General features: G+C 40.2%; 1 protein-coding gene across 1 annotated transcript in view; it reads right to left on the reverse strand.

Annotated features, from left to right (window-relative positions):
• Window positions 1-13,034: 13,034 nt before the first annotated feature.
• TMEM171 (transmembrane protein 171) overlaps window positions 13,035-20,046 on the reverse strand; it is a 28,569-nt gene continuing 21,557 nt past the window's right edge. Inside the window, exon 4 of the mRNA XM_069085402.1 lies at window positions 13,035-13,339. Coding sequence (XP_068941503.1) covers window positions 13,126-13,339 — 214 coding nt within the window. The 3' untranslated portion in view covers window positions 13,035-13,125. The remainder of the gene's footprint in view (window positions 13,340-20,046) is intronic.

A 20,046-nucleotide genomic window follows, 5' to 3' on the forward strand; every position in this document is an offset into this window, starting at 1 on the left:
AATTCATATCTAGTCTCAGACACTTACTAGCTGTGTGACCCTGGGCAAGTCACTTCACCCTGTTTGCCTCAGTTTTCTCATCTGTCAGATGAGCTGGAGAAGGAAATGGCAAACCACTCCAGTATCTCTGCCAAGAAAACCTCAAATGGGGTCACGAAGAGTCGGACATGGCTGAAACATCTGATCAGCCTAAAGAAAAAAAAAGGGAAATAGTTATAAGTAGTATCCCTCATCTGGCTCTTTTGAAATTTGGGTGATGGTCCCCTTAAGGAGACTGGTAACCCTCACAGATCAAGACCCAATCTCTTGGGCTTTATCTGCCTGTTAGACTTCCCCATTACTACCTATCCACATAAGCTTTGTCTTTTTTTCTCCTCCATTTCTTTTCATATCACCTCCTGCTTGGTCCTTTCTGGCAATGTGTCTTAGGCCCACGGAGTTTTGGGAAAACAGATCCTTGCATGGAAAGCCTAGCTATTCTTCCTGTCGAGGGGAAGGGAGAGGCCAGCACCATATCCTCTGGTTTTGAGGAGTGACCATCTCCCCTGCCTGCTACACTGTTGTAACAAATGTATATATTGATTATTCTGATTTTTTTAAAGTTTCTCTGTCTCCCTTCTTATAAATCTTAGCACATTTATCATATTGTGGTGGTGGGCACAAGTGGAATGCACACTTGGTAAATTTTTCAGCTAATACTTGATACTACAGAAGCAGTAGCAGCCTTGCATTTCGATTGTGTCTGTTTTCTGCAAGCCTACAGCAAACAGGGTGTCAAATTAAGAAATTAATTGACCAACAGGGGAGATCTTTTCTATGCCACGACCACTGAGAACTTCTAAACTTTAGAAACTGGAAAGGTTCCAAGAAGAAAGGAAACCCTCAATGGCCAAGGCTCTGAATTTCACAAGAATAAATAAAAATTAAATACAAATCTGAACTATAAGAAAATTATAAAACAATTTCTGTGAATCTAGCAGGGGTGGGGAGCTTGCAGCCTCAAGGCCACATGGAGCCCTTTAGGTCCTCAAGTGCAGCTCTTTGGGGGGTTTTTTTGTTTGTTTTTTGCTTTTTTGGGTGGGGAGGGGGAAGGCAGGGCAATTGGGGTTAAGTGACTTTCCCAAGGTCATACAGCTAGTAAGTGTTAAGTGTCTGAGGCCGGATTTGAACTGACCTCCTGACTCCAGGGCCAGTGCTCTATTTACTGCACCACCTAGCCGCTCCAAGTGCAGCTCTTTGACCCAATCCAAATAAGTTCTGTGAAGTTTGGATTTGGTCAAAAGGCTACACTTGAGGAGCCAGAAGGCCACATGAGGCCTCAAGGCTGCAGATTCTCTGCCCCGGGCTAGAGGCTCAAGCCCCATTTGACTGAGATTTCATGTCAGTCACGCACCCTTTATATTTCTATTACACAGGCAATCATCTTTGGGAAATCACAAGGCTTATTTACACAGTAAAATTGTAAGAAGATCGTTAAGTGTTCAACTTAAGGAGTACCTAGTACAAGTGTCCCAAAGGCTCCTCCTGCTTTCCATGTCAGAGTGTCAGAAGAACAGCTCTGAATTTCTTGCCCCATTCCCCCAAGGTCACGGGAAATGAAGACCAAAGGAATAACTGTCACGTCTAGGACCTACCAAGAGCTGTCTCTGCAAGCCAGGAAAAAGGTGGCAAGCTCAAGATCTAGGTACCTTGATATTGCACTAAGAATCAACTCCCCTGGTCCTGATTGCAGCAGCTGGCACCCAGGGCACCATAAATCAATAGCCAAAGTTCAGTGGTGGCCATGTGGCCATGCCGCCTCTGTCCTCGGCTTCTAGTTCTAAACCTAATGACTCATCCAGAAGAGAAAGGCTTTGAAACATAGGGGGAAAGAGGAGGAAGAAAAGTTTGTTGGTTGATTAACTGTTTATTTGTTTCAAAGGCAGGATAGAGGATATAGCACCAGGCTTAGAGTCAAGAAGAGTCATCTCCATAAGCTCAAATCCAGTTTCAGACACTAGCTGTGTGACCCTGGGCAAGTGATTTGACCCTGTTTGCCTCGGTTTCCTCATCTGTCAAATGAATTGGAGAAGAAAATAGGAAACCACTCCAGTGGTTTGAAAGAAAACCCCAAATGGGGTCAGGAAGAGTCGGGCACAACTTGATTTCTCTTGCCTCTGTCTTCCTTGTAACACTCTTCACAAGTCCATGCTCAGGTCTTGCTGTTTCTCTTCAATGTCTTGCAGCCGGGTAAGTGGCTTGTGCCAGGGTGAACAGAAACGAATGGTTACAGGCAGGGAGCAGATTCCCAGAGAGATGGAGGGGGGGCAATCTTTAACAAATGCCCACTCCCTATCTTTAAATCATTGTTATTTTCCCCTGGGGCTGGGAAACAATAATTCAAGTAGATGAGAAGATAATCCATAGGCTTTCCTTCCAGTATCATTCACATTAACCAATGTAAAGCATTGTAATACATTGAGAGAGCCATTCCCTAATTATTTAATATAATTAGGGCTTCCAGATTTTTGCTATCATGATTAAAAGAATTGTGAATATTTTTGTGAAGATAGGCTTTTACCCCCATTGAATAAGATACAGGATATAGTCCTAGTAGAAGTATTACTGAGCCAAAGGGTAAAATCAGTTCTGTAACCCTTATTGTATACTCAGAATGGACCCATTTGCAGTTATGACAATAAAATGGCGGGCCTGTTTTCCCATAGCCTCAACAAGTTTTATACATTTTAACCAGTTTTGAAAATTAGGTGGGTGTAATGATGCATCAAAATTGCTTTGATTTGCCTTTTCTGATTATTAAAGTCTTCATCAAATTTATTAGAAAGGTAGTATGGTCTAGAGGATAGAAAGGTGGCCTCAAAACCAGAAATACCTGGGTTCAGGTTCTGATTCTGATATATGATCCATGTGACCCTGAGTAGTGTTGAATAAGACACTCCATCTCTGAGGTCTGGGCCTTTTTCCTGGCCGTCCCCTTTCATCTCTACCTACTGACAGCCCTGGTTTCCTTTAAGTTCCAACTAAAGCCCTACCTTCTACAGGAAGCTTTTCCCACCTCTTCTTCATTCCAGTGCCTTCCCTCTGTTAATTCTTTCCTATTTGTCCTTTTTAGAACTTATCTGTGTATCTGTGTTCGCATGTTATCTCCCCCATGAGACTGTAAACTCCTTGAGGGCAGGTACTGTCTTTTGTATCTCTGCACCTAGCACAGTGCCTGGCACATAGTAATAACAATAATTAGTCGTAGTAGTAGCAAAGTCATATTAATAATAATAAAAAGTGATTGATTGATTATTGATTGACTTAACCTGTTAGACTTTAGGCAATGCTCTAATCCTATAAATTGAAGAAAAGGTGCCCACCTGCACTAGAAGAGTTTCCTTATCCAAGAAACCAATGAAATCATAGTTTCAAGCTCTGTCCTATTAGATTGGGGGTCAAGCCCAGAAACAGGAGGAAAGGAACAGATAGTGCCTACTATGTGTCAGGCAGTAGGCTAAGCACTTTATGAATATCTCTTTTGATCCTCACAACAACCCTGGAAAGTAGTTGCTACTATTATAGATAGTAGCATTTTAGAGAAGGAAACTGGGACACAGATTAAGTGACTGATTAAGTGACTAAGGCTTAATTTAAACTCAGAACCCAGAGGTCTATCCACTGCAGCACTTAGCTGCCCAGATTGTTATAGAGAACAACTAACTACCAAGTGATTATTAATAATGTGCTTCCTCCTTCAAAAATGGTCTGTTTGTGTACTTTATCAGGGTGCCCTCAAAGCCCCCTTCAGGCTACATTTGCATATAATTTGACTATATTTTAGTTTTGTCCTGTGCCTTTTCTTTATCCTCTCATCTATATGGGAGAGCAGAAGAGGTTTACGGTTGGAAAATTGGGGAACCAGGAACCTAAAGCTATTTGTTAGTTATTAGGCAAATAGCTTTTAAGTGGCTTATAGCCAAACCTTGGAGATTAAAACTAGGTGGTATAGGGAATGTTCATCATAAGATAAAGTGAAGCCTCCCACTTGAGAGACTCCAAGCCCAGCAACTAAAATTAAGGAGAAAGACAAGACAAGACAATAATACTTGAGCCTGAAGATGCTACAGATTTAGCTAAGAGTCTCTAGTCTTTGTTCCTAAGAGCTCCGCACCCGGGTTTGAGAATATCCCTCTGGGGAGATCATAGAATCCTAGATTAGAGCAGGAAGAAAGTTTAGGGGCATCTTGTACAGCCCCCTTATTTTGCAGATGATGGACTGAAGGCCTGGAGAGTTAAGTGACCTACTCAAAGTTACGCAGCTGTAATTGGCTGAAGCAGGATTTGAACTCAAGTGTTCCTAATTCTAGGAACCAATAAGGCAGCCAATGAGACAGGTATTCCTCTTTGAGGGAAAAAAAAGGGTTTTTTGTTTTGTTTTGTTGTTTTCCACAGGATGAATTGTTGCTGGTCTATGAGAAAAAAAAAGCAATATAGCAAGAAAAAGCCAATGGGCCATAAGCTAAAACACTGTGGCAGCACCTGTTCTTCCCTCTAAGAAGGGATAACCAAGGATTTCAGCTGAATCAGAAGTTGGAGGCTGATGGGTATGCCTAGTGAATGGTGAAGAGCCAAGACATTCTGGCAAAGATTATGCATCTGCCTGAGCAGCATCTGGTAGAGCAGTGAAGACAATCCATGCCCCCAACCCCCCCCCCCGCCCTCCCTAACCCCTCCACCCCCCAGCCATTCATAAGAGCAGTGTTCTCTATGAACGTCTATTCTTCTCATTGATACTGTAGATATTTATGGAAGAGTCAACCCCAGGCATGTCGTGTAAGATACATTTTGTTGCTACTTTTCTTACTATGTGATTTCACTAAATGCTTTTGCATCTAACAAACTGTATACTGTGACTCACTATTAAAGGTAAATACACCAGTGGGGGCTTGAGAGCTATGGTTTTAGAAGGTATAGACACAGATGGTGCCATGAACTTGGGGTAGACATTATCTGGGGGAACCACAAACAAAAGATACAGACCCAAGTAGACTTAACAATGAAATCTTAAATAATGAATGGGTCAAAGAAGAAATCCTAGAAACAATAACTACATAAAAGGTAATGATGACGATGAAACAATATACCAAAATTTCTGAGTTGCAGCTAAAGCAGAAAATTATATCCTTACAATCATCTCTTAGCAAAATAGAAAAAGATAGGATTAATGAACCAAATATGCATTTTAAAAATTGGACTATCAACAAATAGACATCCCCTGGGACCTGCCTTGCAAGTTTGGGTGCCACACTTTTGGCCTCTTTCTGTCGGAAAATGCAGCAGTATTATTTTGTTGTTCAATAGTTTCTGACTCTCCCTGGTCCCATTTGGGATTTTCTTGGCAAAGATACTGGAATGATTTGCCATTTCCTTCTCCAGCTCATTTTACAAATGAGGAAACTGAGGCCAGTAGGGTTAAGTGACTTGCCCAGGGTCACACAGCTATTAAGTGTCTGAGGTCATATTTGGATTCAAGTCTTTCTAACTCCAAGCCTGACACTCTATCCACTGTACCACCTAGCTTACAGATGATGAAACCAAAGCTCAGTAAGTATAATGATGACTTGTCAAAAGCTCTTAAAGGGAGTTAGCAGCACATCTTAAGACTAGAACCCAGAGCTCCTGAATTCCGGATCATTGCTCTTTCCTACACCAGGGTTACTCCTGAGTGGAAGAAAGAACAGAGGCAGAAATGATAACTTTAGAGAAATGATCACAGAGCAGAAAAGACAATATTAACTCTCCCACCACGGGCACTGACATAAGGAGTTAAGATTTTACTCTAAAGAAGGAATATCTGAGGGAGTAGTTTAGTATCTAAAGGATTTAGGGAAAGGAAGAGAAAGCTAACAGCATGTAAAGGGCTAAGGCAGCAGCAAGAGGTTAAGGAGAATATTTCCTGATTGTATCAGTGATCTTTGAGTAAGATAAGTACCCAGCAGGAGCCTGGGACACTGACCTGACCACATGCCTTCCACCTTTGTGGTTCTGTGAAAATGATCCTTAGAAATCCCTCTAGGAAGGACCAGATTGCTCGTGGAAATGAAACCATCTTCTGTCTCTATCATTGGTAGAAACATGGAATCATTCGTGAAACCCACAGTTTCATAACAGGAAGTCATCATTATTACTGAATTTTCAAGAAAAGTCTGTTTGGACCGTATTCAAAGAAACACTCATTCCCCTCTCAGTTTTTTCTGGTTCTCCATGACTTTAGGCCCATTTCGACCCTAAATGTTTTCTTCCTCATCTTACTTAGCTGCTCCCATTCTCTGTTTTGTAAATACATGCATATACTCTTATAGTTAACAGAAGGGACCTCCGGATCAATTAATCCAGCTCCCCAGTATGAGGAGAACAACGTCCCTGACAAGTGGGGAGCCTGGTCCAAGACAACAGCCGGTAAATGGGAGAGCTGGGACACAAACCCAAGCCCGGAATGCTTAAAGCTCAAGACTCTTCTGAGGCTAGGTTGCCTGTCTTCTTGAGTTGGGATCTCTTTTCTACTCCACCAAAACAAACAAAGAAACAAACAAATCCAAATGTATTCATCCCTGTGCACTAGCTAGAAAAGCAGGGGTGAGGGGTGTGCCTCTTTCCGGGTCTCTGGGAGGTCCTGGATGAGATCCCTTTGGCAGGGGAACCAACTACACTTTCAAGTACAACCACATGCTACAGCAACACCTTCCCTCCCCCCACCTCCTAACACACACAAAGCACCCTTTATTAGGAGGAGATACAGGGGGACTTCCACCTACAGATGACCTCAGTCACAGACAGGACCTAATATCAAGTGCACAGCCTGGTGCCAGCATGCACAATACTTATAGGAATCTCAAGTATGCAGCCACAGGCCAGAACACAGGAAAATTCAGGAAAGAAACAAAACACACCATGCATGGTTCCCCACCAGCAGTCAGAAGTGACTTTTCCTGACCAGCACAACCCCCATGTTCTCTCTCCCCCAAGGGAAATTCCCCACTCTTGGAATGTGTATCCTTATTCCCTTCTCCTGAAAACCCCTTGGAGCCTCAGAAGTCACAGGAAGGTGCTGATTCAAGACCAGTAGTTTTTCCAGGTGGGACAGACCCAATTTGACCCAGATGGGCCTTGGAAGTGTTAGGGATCAGAAGTCTTGGCTGGGGTGAGCTCTCTTTATGTAGAGGGAATAAAGTCTCTCCTTACACCAATCCATCTTCCACTGAGATTTTTCTAAAGCCCTAGATGGCACAATAGTGTCAGGTCTGGAGTAAGGAGAATTTATCTTCCTCAGTTCAAATCTGACCTCAGACACTTACTAGCTGTGTGACCCTGGGCAAGTCACTTTACCCTCCAGTTTCCTCATCTGTAAAATGAGCTAGAGAAGGAAATGGTAAACCATCTTTGCCAAGAGAACCCCAAATGGGGTTCACAAAGAGTTGGACATGACTGAAATGACCTAACAACATCAACAAAGCGAAGGTCCAATCATGTCATCCCTCTACTCGGTGAGCTCTGGTGATTTCCTGTTGCCTCCAAGATCAAATACAAAAAGCTGTTTGGCATTCAAGCCCTCCATAACCTAGCCCCTCCTACCTTCCAGCCTTCTTACACCTTGCTCCCCAGCACCTACTCTTTGATCCAATGACACAGGCCTTGGCGCTGCTCACGAACAAGACACATCTCTTGGCTCTGGGCATTTTCTCCAGCTTGTCCTCCAGGCCTGGAGTGATCTCCTTCTTTATCTCTGGCTACTGACTTTCCTGACTTCCTAAGTTCCAACTCAGAATCCACCTTGTGCAAGAAGCCTTCCCCAACCCCTTTGAGTTCTAGTAGCTTCTTTTTGCTATTTCCTATTTGTTCTCTTCATGGCTTGTTTGTCTGTATTTGTTTGCATGTTGTCTCCCTCCTTAGACTGGAAGCTCCTGGAGGGCAGGGACTGCCTTTTGCCTTTTAGTAACCCCAGAGCTTATCACAGTGCCGGACATAGAGTAGATGCTTAATAAATGTTTATTGGTTGACTGATAAAGTTAAAAAAGCAAACACTAGCTGGCCCTAAACTGTCTATTGTGAATTCCTGGGGGCTTTCAAGTATTGGAAGACGGGCCCATGAATTCATATGAGCTGCAAAGATTTTTGCTCTTTATATGTTGGCTCATGGAGAGGAAAGACATTTTCATTTTTGTATCACCAATCCTAGGGTAGTGCATGGTAAGTGGTACACACGAAATAAATTCTTGTTGGTTGATTGGCTAATTTAGTTTCAATGAATTAGTCTGTGTGATTTTAAGAGTTTTTGTGTGAATGGTTTTATGTTATCAACGCTTCATTTAGCAGCGCTGGCAAAGTGAATATTGTTCATTCATTTGATCTCTGAGCAGTGGATAGAGTGCTGGACTTAGGATCCAGAAAACCTGAGTTTGACTTTGACCTCAGAAGCTTCTCAACTGTATGACCCTGGGCAAGTCACTTAACTTCTTTCTCTCTCAGTCTCAGTTTCCTTGACAGTAAAATGGTCATAACAACAGTCCCTACCTCACAGAGTCATTGTGAGGACCAAATAATGTAAAGCACATTGCAAGCCCTAAAGAACTATATAAATGCTAGCTATTATTGTCAGTATTATTATCACATTACTAAGGCCCAAGTTTTCTTATAACTAGTTCAATTAAATTCAAACAGATAAATACTGTCTATACGTAGTGTGGGTCCCAGGAAACTCTCCCTACCCAACTATTCACCATGGAGTGTTCAGGAAAATCATAATTGTACAAACAGGAAACTAACCTCCCTCCAGGGCAATCTCTGTCAATGGAACAGAAATTATAATTGAAACTGAAAAGTTTTTAATTAGGGAAGAACAAGAAAAGAAATAACAAGGGAGAAGGAACTGATATAGGAAAGAGCACAATCTCCCTCAAATTTCTCTGCTACCGTTGGAGAAGAAATTACTGGAACATTTCGTGCTCCCAGGGGAAAAGCACAGAAACTGCCACTTATGGCTTTTCTGCCAAGCTGCTGCTGTCATCTGTTGTACCCTTCTTCTGCCACTGAGGCAAAATACTTTCTCAAAAGCTGGCTTACTGCCCTTCTGTGAGACAACCCAAAACAAAGCAGTTTCTGATGCTGAGAAATAGAAATGGCCCCTCCTGGTCAAGATCTGGTTGTTGTCACTGTTACGCTTTCCTATCAACATTTTCCACCCCCAAAGGGAGGCACCCCGATAATCAGGTTGGGGGTGGCTCAGTGGATAGAGTGCTGGGCCAGGAGTCAGGAAGATCCATCTTCATGAACTCAAATCCAGTCTTAGAAACTTACTATCTGTGTGAACCTGGGCAAGTCACTTAACTCTGTTTGCCTCAGTCTCCTCATCTGTCAAATGAGCTAGAGAAGGCAATGGCGAGCCACTCCAGTGTCTCTGCCAAGAAAAGCTCTAACAGGGTCACAAAGAGTTGGACATGATTGAAACGACTGAACAACAATATCACCAACAAAAAGTCTCTTTCAACTTCACCATGACCTTGGCTACTAGCTTTAAGGCCAGGGTGTGCTGGTATATGGTTAACGATTGACTCTCCCGAAGGAAAAAAATATCTATAACATACTTAAAGCTGTGTGATTAACATTTTCCCATCACTTTCTCAAGTCTAAAAAGAAATCGATAAATCAAGCCCTTATGGGGGGGAGAGGGTTGGAAGGGGGAAAGTGAGGCAATTGGGGTTAAGTGACTTGCCCAAGGTCACACAGTATGTCGAGTGTCTGAGGCCACATTTGAACTCAGGTCCTCCTGACTCCAGGGCTGGTGCTATTCACCGTACCACCTAGCTGCCCCTATTCAAGCCCTTATTCATAGGATTTGCTGATTTCCAAATTATAAATACTCACACTGAAAATTTAATGATTGACTTTCAGGAGCTAGTAAGATCTGACTCTGGTATACCCTGGCAAGGCCATATAAATTAACCCGAAGCTTCAATAAGCCTAAAGGAGGCAGTGAGCAACCTTAGAAGAGACAAGACAGAACTGAAAGTCGTTGTCCTTTAGTTTCTGACTCTACCCACATTTCTTTCCTTATGCACTCACAAAAGAATACAGAGATGAACAACAGAGCTCCTTCCCTTACAGTGTCCTGGGGGAATCATACAATCTACAACACATAACACGTATGTAGATGAGTATGATACAAAGGAAGCCATATGAAGACTTTCAGATAAAGTATTATAGGAAAAAATGTGGTGAGGTGCTCACTTTCAGTGAGAATTAGAGAAGGATATTTCACCTGAATTAAGCTTTGAAGAAGGAGATGGATTGCAACCGAAAGGTTAGGAGAAGAAACACGTTTCAGATTCAGAAGTGAAGTGGAAGGCCTAGAGGCTGGAGAGTGCTGAACAAAACTGGGGAATAGCTAGGAAATGGCTGAATCTAGGAAATGCAAAAAGGAATCATGAAATGAGACTAACAAGGCAGCTTTGAAACCAGAATGTGCAGGCCCTTGGATGGCCAAGATATTTCAACCAAATCAACAATTTCTCCTGTCTGCCTTTTTACACATCAAATATGACCTGTCAAAATCTGGATACTTGCTTCAGCATTCTAGCAATCTCTGAATAAAGAGCTCACCTGGACACTAGTTCCCAATCTCCCCCCCCCACACACACACACACACACTCACATACACAAACACACAACACACACACCTTTAAGAGTTTAGTTAAAGGCTTCCAACTCTACTCAGTTAACAATCATTCCTCTCCTTTGGCTACCCATTATCTGAAAGGTTAATTTCCAGTTTTTTCAATTAGTCCACAACTATTTGTGTTGGGGATAAAGCAGGGCAGAGATCTACGTGGCTGAGAAGGTTGGTTTGGTTTTTCTACAATTTGTTGAGTTGCATAAGTTTCCCTTTGAAGACTTACAGTGGAGAATGAAAGCTAGGAGGAAAGTTGGTTTAAGACCTTGTGTTCTCTATGTAATATTTCTAGATAAGGACTGTTTCTGACCATCCATAGCCAGGAACTATTGTCATTAGGACAGGATCTTATGAGATAGACAAGGAAGTCAGAAGTTTATTGACTCTCATTATTATTTTTGCTCCAGGGAAATCTTTAGTTATTCTCACAACCACAACTCTTGTGAGAATGGTTGAGTGTATCCTGCAGGGAATCGGGGATTCAGATCTCATAGACAGGAAGGGCAAGAGAATGACTGGTTTAATATGAGACTGATGGCAATTTATAGCTAGAGAGTCTGGTATCTCTGCTCATTCTACCAGATAGATTTTCCAGAAGGCCATTCTTGTCCATTGGCAACATATTTTACAAAGAGTACATCAGAATGTGACTTAATAAGAAGATTGATGAAAGAGCTGTTTTGGGTTAGAATATCATCATTATCAATGAGTATTTATTACATATTTAGGTACTAGTATGCAAATGCAGAAGAGAGATTGTCCTTGCCCTCTAAGGGCTTATCTTCTGGGAGGAGGGAGCAGGGTTGGGCATGTAACATTGCAATATGTTTAATAGATAAACAAATGGAAAGATAGACCCAGGGCATCCCAGGTGCAGATTTGCACACCTGATGCAGGTGTGCAAAATATTAGTTCCAGGTGAAACTCTGGCAGCAGAGTAGATTTTTTTCACCATTCAACATTTTCCCACAGGAACTCCCTGAGCAGCTATAGCACAACTAAGTATTTTAAACTGATAAAGTCAGAAAGAACCGGAGAAAATCTACCTTTTGTCCTAATTAGCCAACATGAAGAATTCACCTTCCAGGAAAAGCAGCAGACTTTTCAGAGCCACTCAAGCCAACAAACGTCCAATTCAAAAATAGCTGAACCTTGGCTAAGCAGCCAGGCCCAAGAAGTCGGTCACTGCCTCCCTGAACTGCTGAAGCATTACAATCCTGCAGCTTTGCGTTGGGCAGCTGAATTGCCCCTCAACACTCATTTTCATGGGGATTATCTGGTGGCCTAGGCATAAAGGGTTCAAAGTTTTAGTCCACTAAATTTTTTTTTCAGACTGTGAACACCTAACCTTCAATTATTCATTATTCATAGTTGTTTATTTAGATGTTTATCTTTACTTACCCTAATTATAGTGCTTTCTCTGCCAAAACAATTTTTTCTTTTTTTTTGTTTAGCAAGTGTCCTTTCAGGAAAAAAAAAAAATATATATATATATATATATATATATATAATTAGAGACAGGGATTAATTAGACCTGTGATTTCACTGGTAAGGGAACTCCCTCTAACAAAACAGGTCCATACCTTCCCAGCAGCTTAGTCTTAGCTAATGCCCAGGGAACAGGTAGGTTTAGAACACTCCACTCACTGGAGGATCAGCCAATATACATCAGAAGGAGAACCTGAACCCAGGTCTGCCTGGCTTCTCTATCCCACCATGGTTGGTTCTCAATGACATACCTCTCGAGATAACAGTATATGTGTGTGTGTTTATGTATATATGTGTGTTGTATGTATGTATATATGTATATGTGTGTATGCATAGATATTGATATATATGTACAGATACACATGTATTATACATTATATATAACTATATATGTGATACAAGTATGCATCCAGACCTCACCATAAGGCTATAGAGTAGAATTTGCCCAGGATGCCCTCCAAAGGGATCCAGTTTAGGAAGTGCCCAAAGGCTCTTTTAAAACTGGTTGAACCTATAAATTGATCCCACAGCACAGCCCCTAAGGCCTGCATTTCAGCTAGACCCCAGTGTGACAGCATGTTTGTAACTGTCACAAGATGCAGGTTCCCTAATTGTCTTGTTTATAAAAACTGCACGAAGGAAAATTAGACAGTGGTCATGTTCCTGTTTCTTTTCAAAGAGCTGATTGGCATTAGAGCCATAAATGAGCATGTTAACCATTAGCCAAGGCTGCTATTAGTTGAACTTGGGAGCACCCCACTCCAAAGAACCAGTACTGACCAACCTTGGTCTATCCTCACGAAAAGTTGTTGACTATGAAAACTAAAGCATAACCAAATGTTGTTGTATGCTTTTATTATAAAAACAAATTAAATAAATGCATGATCCATCATAAACAAGAAGTTAGAAGAGTGAAATCAGTTTATGGTTCATGGTGGAGAAGGTTGAGAAGATGAAGAAGAGGAAATAGAAGAGATGGGATGGTCAACATTCACAGTTTCTTTTTCTTCATATCTGGGAGGTAATTCAGATGAAATATGTGAGGCAGGTGACATCTCTGGAGATGAATTAGTTCCAGAAATTGCATATATAGATTCAGGATCTCTATAAGAGACTGCTCCTTGAACCTCAGGAACTTGGGTCCTATTAAAAAGAGGAAGAAAAAGCATGAGAGAATGAGAGGGACATTCTTTGAATGATGTGAAGGCACAGAATTATAGCCTTCTACCCCAACCCATGCCTGCAAAAAAAAAAATTCCTCTACAGTGATCTGAGTAAACATCTCTATTAAGTTGAACTCATTATCTTCCCAAGCAGCCCCTCCTACTTTTGGACAGCCAGAAAATCACAAAAATTCAGAGCTGGAAGAGAACTCATGTCCAACTCATTAATGAGAGTTAAATGCCCCATTCCCTCTGCTCCTCTACCTCTTCCCCAGGAATGGCTGGGAGTGAGCTTGTGGCCATGCAAGGGGGAGGAAGGTAGGGGCAGGATACTGGGAGGCAGCATGCTTAAACTGGGGAATAATGCTGTCAGACTGCTCAGGATCAGCCCAAGGGAAATGATTAGTCAATCAATAAACATGTCTTAAGAGCCTACTGTGCACCAGGCACTGGGCTAAGTGCTGGGATTACAAAGAAAAACAAAAGACAGTCCCTGCTCTCAATAATCTAATGGGAGAGACAGCATGCAAAGATCCATGCACAAAAGAGATGCAGACAGGATGAATTGGAGATAATCAGCAGAGGGAAGTCTCTTACATCAAGGGAGATCATGAAAGGCTCCTTGTAAAGTGTGGGATTTTGATAAGCACTCTACAAATATTATTTCACATGATCCTCACAATAACACTGGAAGGTAGGTGCTATTACGGTTTCCATTTTACAGAAAGGGAAACTGAGGCAGAGGTTACATGACTTGTCCAGGGTCTTACAGTTAGGAAATGCCTGGATTTGTCTGGAAGTATTTGGAGACTGGATTTGAATTTAGGTCTTCTTCCTGACTCTAGGCCCAGTGCCCTATCCACTGAATCTCCTAGGTGCATCTCTAGGTGCTAGAAGAGGCAATATTTAAGTTAGGATGGACAGTTAGGATTTGAATTTCCATTGTCAGAGATGCAGAAGAAGGCATTCCAGGTGTCACGAAAAGATCCAGCCTCTTCGTCTAACTATTTTTTCTATACATGAGCTAAACACAGCTTCAACTATGTGCTCTAGGGCTGGCGTATTGGAAAGAACACTGGATCTGGAGTCAGAAGACATAGGTTCAGACCCCAACTTTGTTACTTGTTAAATGCATGACCTTGGGCTATTCACCTTACTCTCTAGACTTGTTTTCCATAAAATAGAATTTTATAATAAAATTTTATAATAAAAATAAAATTTAAAAATTCCATAAAATGGAGAGATTGGACTTGATGGCCTGATTAGACCTGGGTCCAATTCTAAATCTATGATCCTAGCCTAAGAACTGTTAGATCTATATGTGTGTACACCTAATTGTTCCCCCTTCTAGAACGTAAGCTTCTTGAGCACAAGGGCCTTTTTTTTACTCATCTTAATACTCCCTTGGTTCCTAGTGTGTTATTATATAGGCCTAAGTAAAAGCACAAGGACTTGGGACCTTTTGGGGGAATAATGAATGGCCTAATTTCACTGAAATGCAGGTAGGATATGTGAAATGGAATTGTCTTAGATAAAGCTAGACTCCTCTACAGTATTTGACTCTTCAGACACCCCTCCCTTCTTGAAACTCTTCTTTTTTAGTTAAGAAGATGAATAGAATTTTAGAAGAGCTAGATATGATAAATCTCTGGATAAAATTGAATGGAAATGAAAAACAGTATACCTTTTTCTCAGATGTACATAACTCCTTCAGAAAAACTAACCACAAATTAGCGCATCAAAACCTCACAAATAAATGCAGAAAAGCAGAAATATCAAATATAATCTTTTAGGACCATAATGGAATAACAATACATTAAATAAAGAACCTTGGAAGCATAGATTAAAAATTAATTTGAAACTAAACAATCTAATCCTAAAGAATGAGTGGGCTGAAAAGAAATCATAGAAACAATCAATAATTTAATTAAAGATAATGACAACAATGAGACAACACACCAAAATTTGTGCAATTCATACAAAGCAGTACTTAGGGAGAAAATCAGATCTCAAAATGCTCACATCAAGCAAAAAAGAGAAAGAGCTGGGCATGCAAGTAAAAAAAAAAACTAGAAAAAATGTAATCCCCAATTAAACAACAAAGTAGAAATCCTGAAAATCAAAGGAGGGATTAAGAAGATTAAAAGTAAAAAACACCATTGAACTAATAAACAAAAGTAGGAGCTGGCTTTATGGGGGGGGGGACAGTAAAATAGATAAAGTATTGGCTAATTTTTTTTAAAAGAAAACCAAATTACCAGTCTCAAAAATGAAAAGGGCAAATAAAATACACTATCACTGAAGATGAAATTAGAGCAATTATTAGGAATTATTTTGCCAAATCATGTACCAATAAAGCTGACAATCTAAGTGAAATGGATGAATATTTACAAAAGGATGAATTGCCCAGATTAATAGGAGTAAATATATTTCAATTACCCTATTTTAGAAAAAGAAATTTAACAAGATATAAATGAGTTCCCTAAACCCAGAAGAAAGTGAATTCAAAAGAAAATTCTACCATATATTTAAAGAATAATTCATTCAAATACTACATAAAATACTTGAAAAAATAGGTAAAGGAGTCCTATAAATTTCCTTCTATGACACAAATGCAGTTTTGATAGCTAAACTAGAGAAAGCAGAAACAGAAAGAAAACTGTCGACCAATTTCCCTAATGAATATTGATGCAAAAACTTTGAATAAAAGACTAGCAAGTAGATTATAGCAACATATCACAAATATTATATACTATGATAAAGTGGGATTCATACTGGGAATGCAGGGCTGATTAGGAAAACTATCAACGTAAATGACTATCAATAACAAAAGCAATAAAAAAATCATCTGATTATATCAATAGGTGTAGAACTAGATTTTGATAAAATGCAATATCCCTTCCTATTAAAAACACTAGAGAGCATAGGAATAAATGGAGCTTTTCTTAAAATGATAAGTAGTATCTATCTAAAACCATCAATAAACATTATCTGTAATGGGGATAAACTAGACGCCTTTTCAATAAGATCAGGGTTGAAGCAAGGATACTCATTATCACCACTATTATTCAATATTGTACTAGAAATGTTCATTGTAACAATAGATAAGAAAAAAGAAATTGAAGGGATGAGAATAAGCAACAAGGAAACAAAACTATCACTCTTTGCAGATGATATTATGGTATACCTAGAATACCCTAGAGAATCGGGGCTGCCAGGTAGCACAGAGAGTAACAGCACCGGCTCCAGTGTCGGGATGACCTGGGGATCGAATCTGGGCTCAGACTCTTAGCACCCACCCAGAAACACCTGGCCATGTAACCTTGAGCAAGTTACTTAACCCCAATTGCTTAGGGGCGGCCAGGTGGCTCAGCGAGTAAGAGCACTGGTGTGATAGTAACGGAATAAATGGAATATAAAGATCTCCCTGTAGTGGCTTGGTTTTCAAATTGATTGTGTTAAAACCCAGAGCTTTTTAATCCCGCTTGTGGGATGGACTTGTTGATGTGAAAAGAGAGGGCTGGACTGGGAGGAGCTGGTGACATAAATTTGGAGAGACACAAGAGAGAGGCAGAAGAACTTTTTGGAAGCAGCACCCTTTTAGAGGCAGAGAGAGATTGAGAGGATTGCTGAGGGCCACTTTGAATTGCCCAGGACTTTTGAGACCTGCCGCCCAGAGCTGCCAAGGACTGAGGAGACATGGCTGTTATGCTGGTACTTTGTCTGTCTGTTTTGATGTTGTTTTGCCAGATTTGTCCATTGGAGAAAGACAGTCCTGTTGTTGCAGAAGTTTTGGAACCTTGCTGTTGGTTCAGAGCTCCAGAGACTGTTCTGCAGATAGAAAATGAATTGTGTACACTGGTGAAGGACAGTGCTGTTGTTGCAGAGGTCCTAGAACCTTGCTGTTGGTTCAGAAGCCCTGAAGAAGGATTTTCTTGTTGTATGTTTACAGAAATCCTGGAAGGGGGTTTTGCTAATGTTTTCAGGGGTCCTAGGACTATTCTGCATACAGAGAATGAATTAATGAGGAGACTGGCAATGTATCTTGTGACCTTGCTAAGCTTTGTCTCCCCAGGAACAAAGATTGCTGAGAACTTGCCTCTTGTCAAGATGAAGAAAAGACTTCCATTTGGGTATTAAGTTCTGTGTTTAAACTTGTTGTAACTCTGGGGTAGATTCAATTGTGATCCAGGGGTGGGGAACTTTTGACCTTTTTGTGTTCTATGATTGAACAAATGAATGTACTTTACTTATGATTGGAAACTAATCTCCATTTGAGAAGAGTGGCTTTGTGATGGACTAAATGAAGGTACAGCCTAGATTTGGAGTAGTATTTAGAACAGGGACTTTGTAATTGATTAAATGAATGTAATGTCCTGGGGTGGGGGTAGTACTTGATTAAATCAGGTAGTATTGGAGATTATTGAATCACCTTTAGTAAATGCTGCATTTTGAATGATGTCATATTTTGATCTTCTCTGTTCTTAATTTGTCACTGAATAAAATGGAGAGCACCTATGCTGGTATTCTGAACCTTGGGAAGTTGCCTTTGCTTGGCATTACAACTGGTTCCAGTGTCGGGATGACCTGGAGATCAAACCTGGGCTCAGATACTTAGCACCACACCCAGAAATAACTGGCTGAGTAACCTTGAGCAAGTTACTTAACCCCGATTGCTTTTAAAAAGATTTTTAAAAAAAAGAATACCCTAGAGAATCAATAAAAAAAACTAGTTGAAACAATTAACTTTATCTAAGTTGCAGGATATAAAATAAACCCATTTCACCATCACCAACAAAACCCAGCAAGAAGAGATAGAAAGAGAAATTCCTTCTATTTAAAATAATTGCAGACATTATGAAATACTTTGGGAGTCAACCTGACAAAACAAACCCAGGGAGTATACAAACACAATTATAAAACTTTTCACAAAAAATATAGATCTAAATAATTGGAGAAATATTAATTGCTCATGGGTAGACTGAGGTAATTTAATAAAAATGACAATTCTACCTAAATTAATTTACTTATTCAGTGTCACACCAATAAAATTACCAAAGAATTATTTTATAGAATTAGAAAAAAAAGACAAAATTCATCTGGAAGAACAAAAAGCCAAGAATATCAAAGGAATCAATGAGAAAAAAAAATGTGAAGAAGGTGGCCTGGCAGTACCAGATTTCAAACATTTTTATGAAGCAGCAATCATCAAAACAATTTGGCACTGGCTAAGAAATACAGTGGTGGGTCAGTGGAATAGATTAGGAACATAATATATAGTAATAATGGATTGTAGTAATCTAGTATTTGATAAACCCAAGGGTCCAAGCTTCAGGGGCAAGAATTCATTCTTTGACAAAAATTGCTGGGGAAACTGGAAAGCAATTTGGCAGAAACTAGGTATAGACAAACATCTCACAAGAAAAAGCCAAAATAGTACATTACTTAGACATAAAAGGTGATATTATTAGTAAATTAGGGAAACATAGAAAAATTTATCTGTTCATGGATCCATGGATAAAGGAATAGTTTATGACCAAACAAGAGGATCATGGGAGGTAAAATGGATAATTTTGATTACACCAAATTATTAAATTTTCACACAAACAAAACTAATGTAACCAAAATTAGAGTGAAAGGAGAAAACTGGGGGGGGGGGAGGAATTGATAAAGTCTCTGATAAAGGCTTCATTTCTAAAATATATAGGGAACTGAGTCAAATTTATAAAAATAAAAGCCAGTCCCCAATTGATAAATTGTGAAAGGATATCAACAGGCAGTTTTCAGAAGAGGAAATCAAAGCTATCAATAGTCATATGGAAAAATGCTCTAAATCACTATTGATTAGAGAAATGCAAATTAAAACAACTCTGATGTAGCATTTCACACCACACCTATCAGTTTGGCTAACATAACAGATAAGGACAATGACAAGGGCTGGAGAAGATGTGGAAAAATAGATTCACGAATGCACTGTTGGTGGAACTTTGAGCTAGTCTAACCATTCTGGAGAATAATTTCTGGCTATGCCCAAAGGGCTATAAAACTGTGCTTACCCTTTGATTCAGCAATACCACCACGAGGTCTGTATCCCAAAGAGATTAAAGAACAAGTTAGAGGACCTATATTTTAAAAATATTTATAGTAGCTCTTTTTTGTGGTGCTAAGGAATTGAAAATTGAGGGGATGCCCATCAATTAGGGAATGGTTAAACAAGTTGTGATATATGATTGTGATGGAATACTAATGGGCTATAAAAACCACAAGCAGGATGATTTCAGAAAAACCTCAGAAGACTTATATGAACTGATACAAAGTGAAGTAAACTAGGAGAACATTGTACACAGAGAAATATTGTAATGATCAGCTATTAAAGACAGCTACTAGGGTGGCTAGGTGGTGAAGTGAATAGAGCACTGGTCCTGGAGTCAGAAGGACCTGAGTTCAAATCCAGCCTCAGACATGTAACACTTACTAGCCATGTGACCTTGGGCAAGTCACCTAACCCCAATTGCCTGCTCCCCTGCCTCCAAAAAAAAGACAGCCACTCTGATTAATACAATGATCCAACACAATTCCAAAGGATCCATGATGAAAAATGCTATCCACCTCCAGAGAGAGAACTAATGAACTCTGAGTGCAGACAGAAGCAAACTCTTTTTGTTCTTTATTTTTCTTGCTTTTTTT

The sequence above is a fragment of the Petaurus breviceps genome, unplaced genomic scaffold (genome assembly GCF_028583685.1).
Source record: "Petaurus breviceps papuanus isolate PSGF00001 unplaced genomic scaffold, PetGlider_PUasm1.0 175, whole genome shotgun sequence".
Classification (NCBI taxonomy): domain Eukaryota; kingdom Metazoa; phylum Chordata; class Mammalia; order Diprotodontia; family Petauridae; genus Petaurus; species Petaurus breviceps.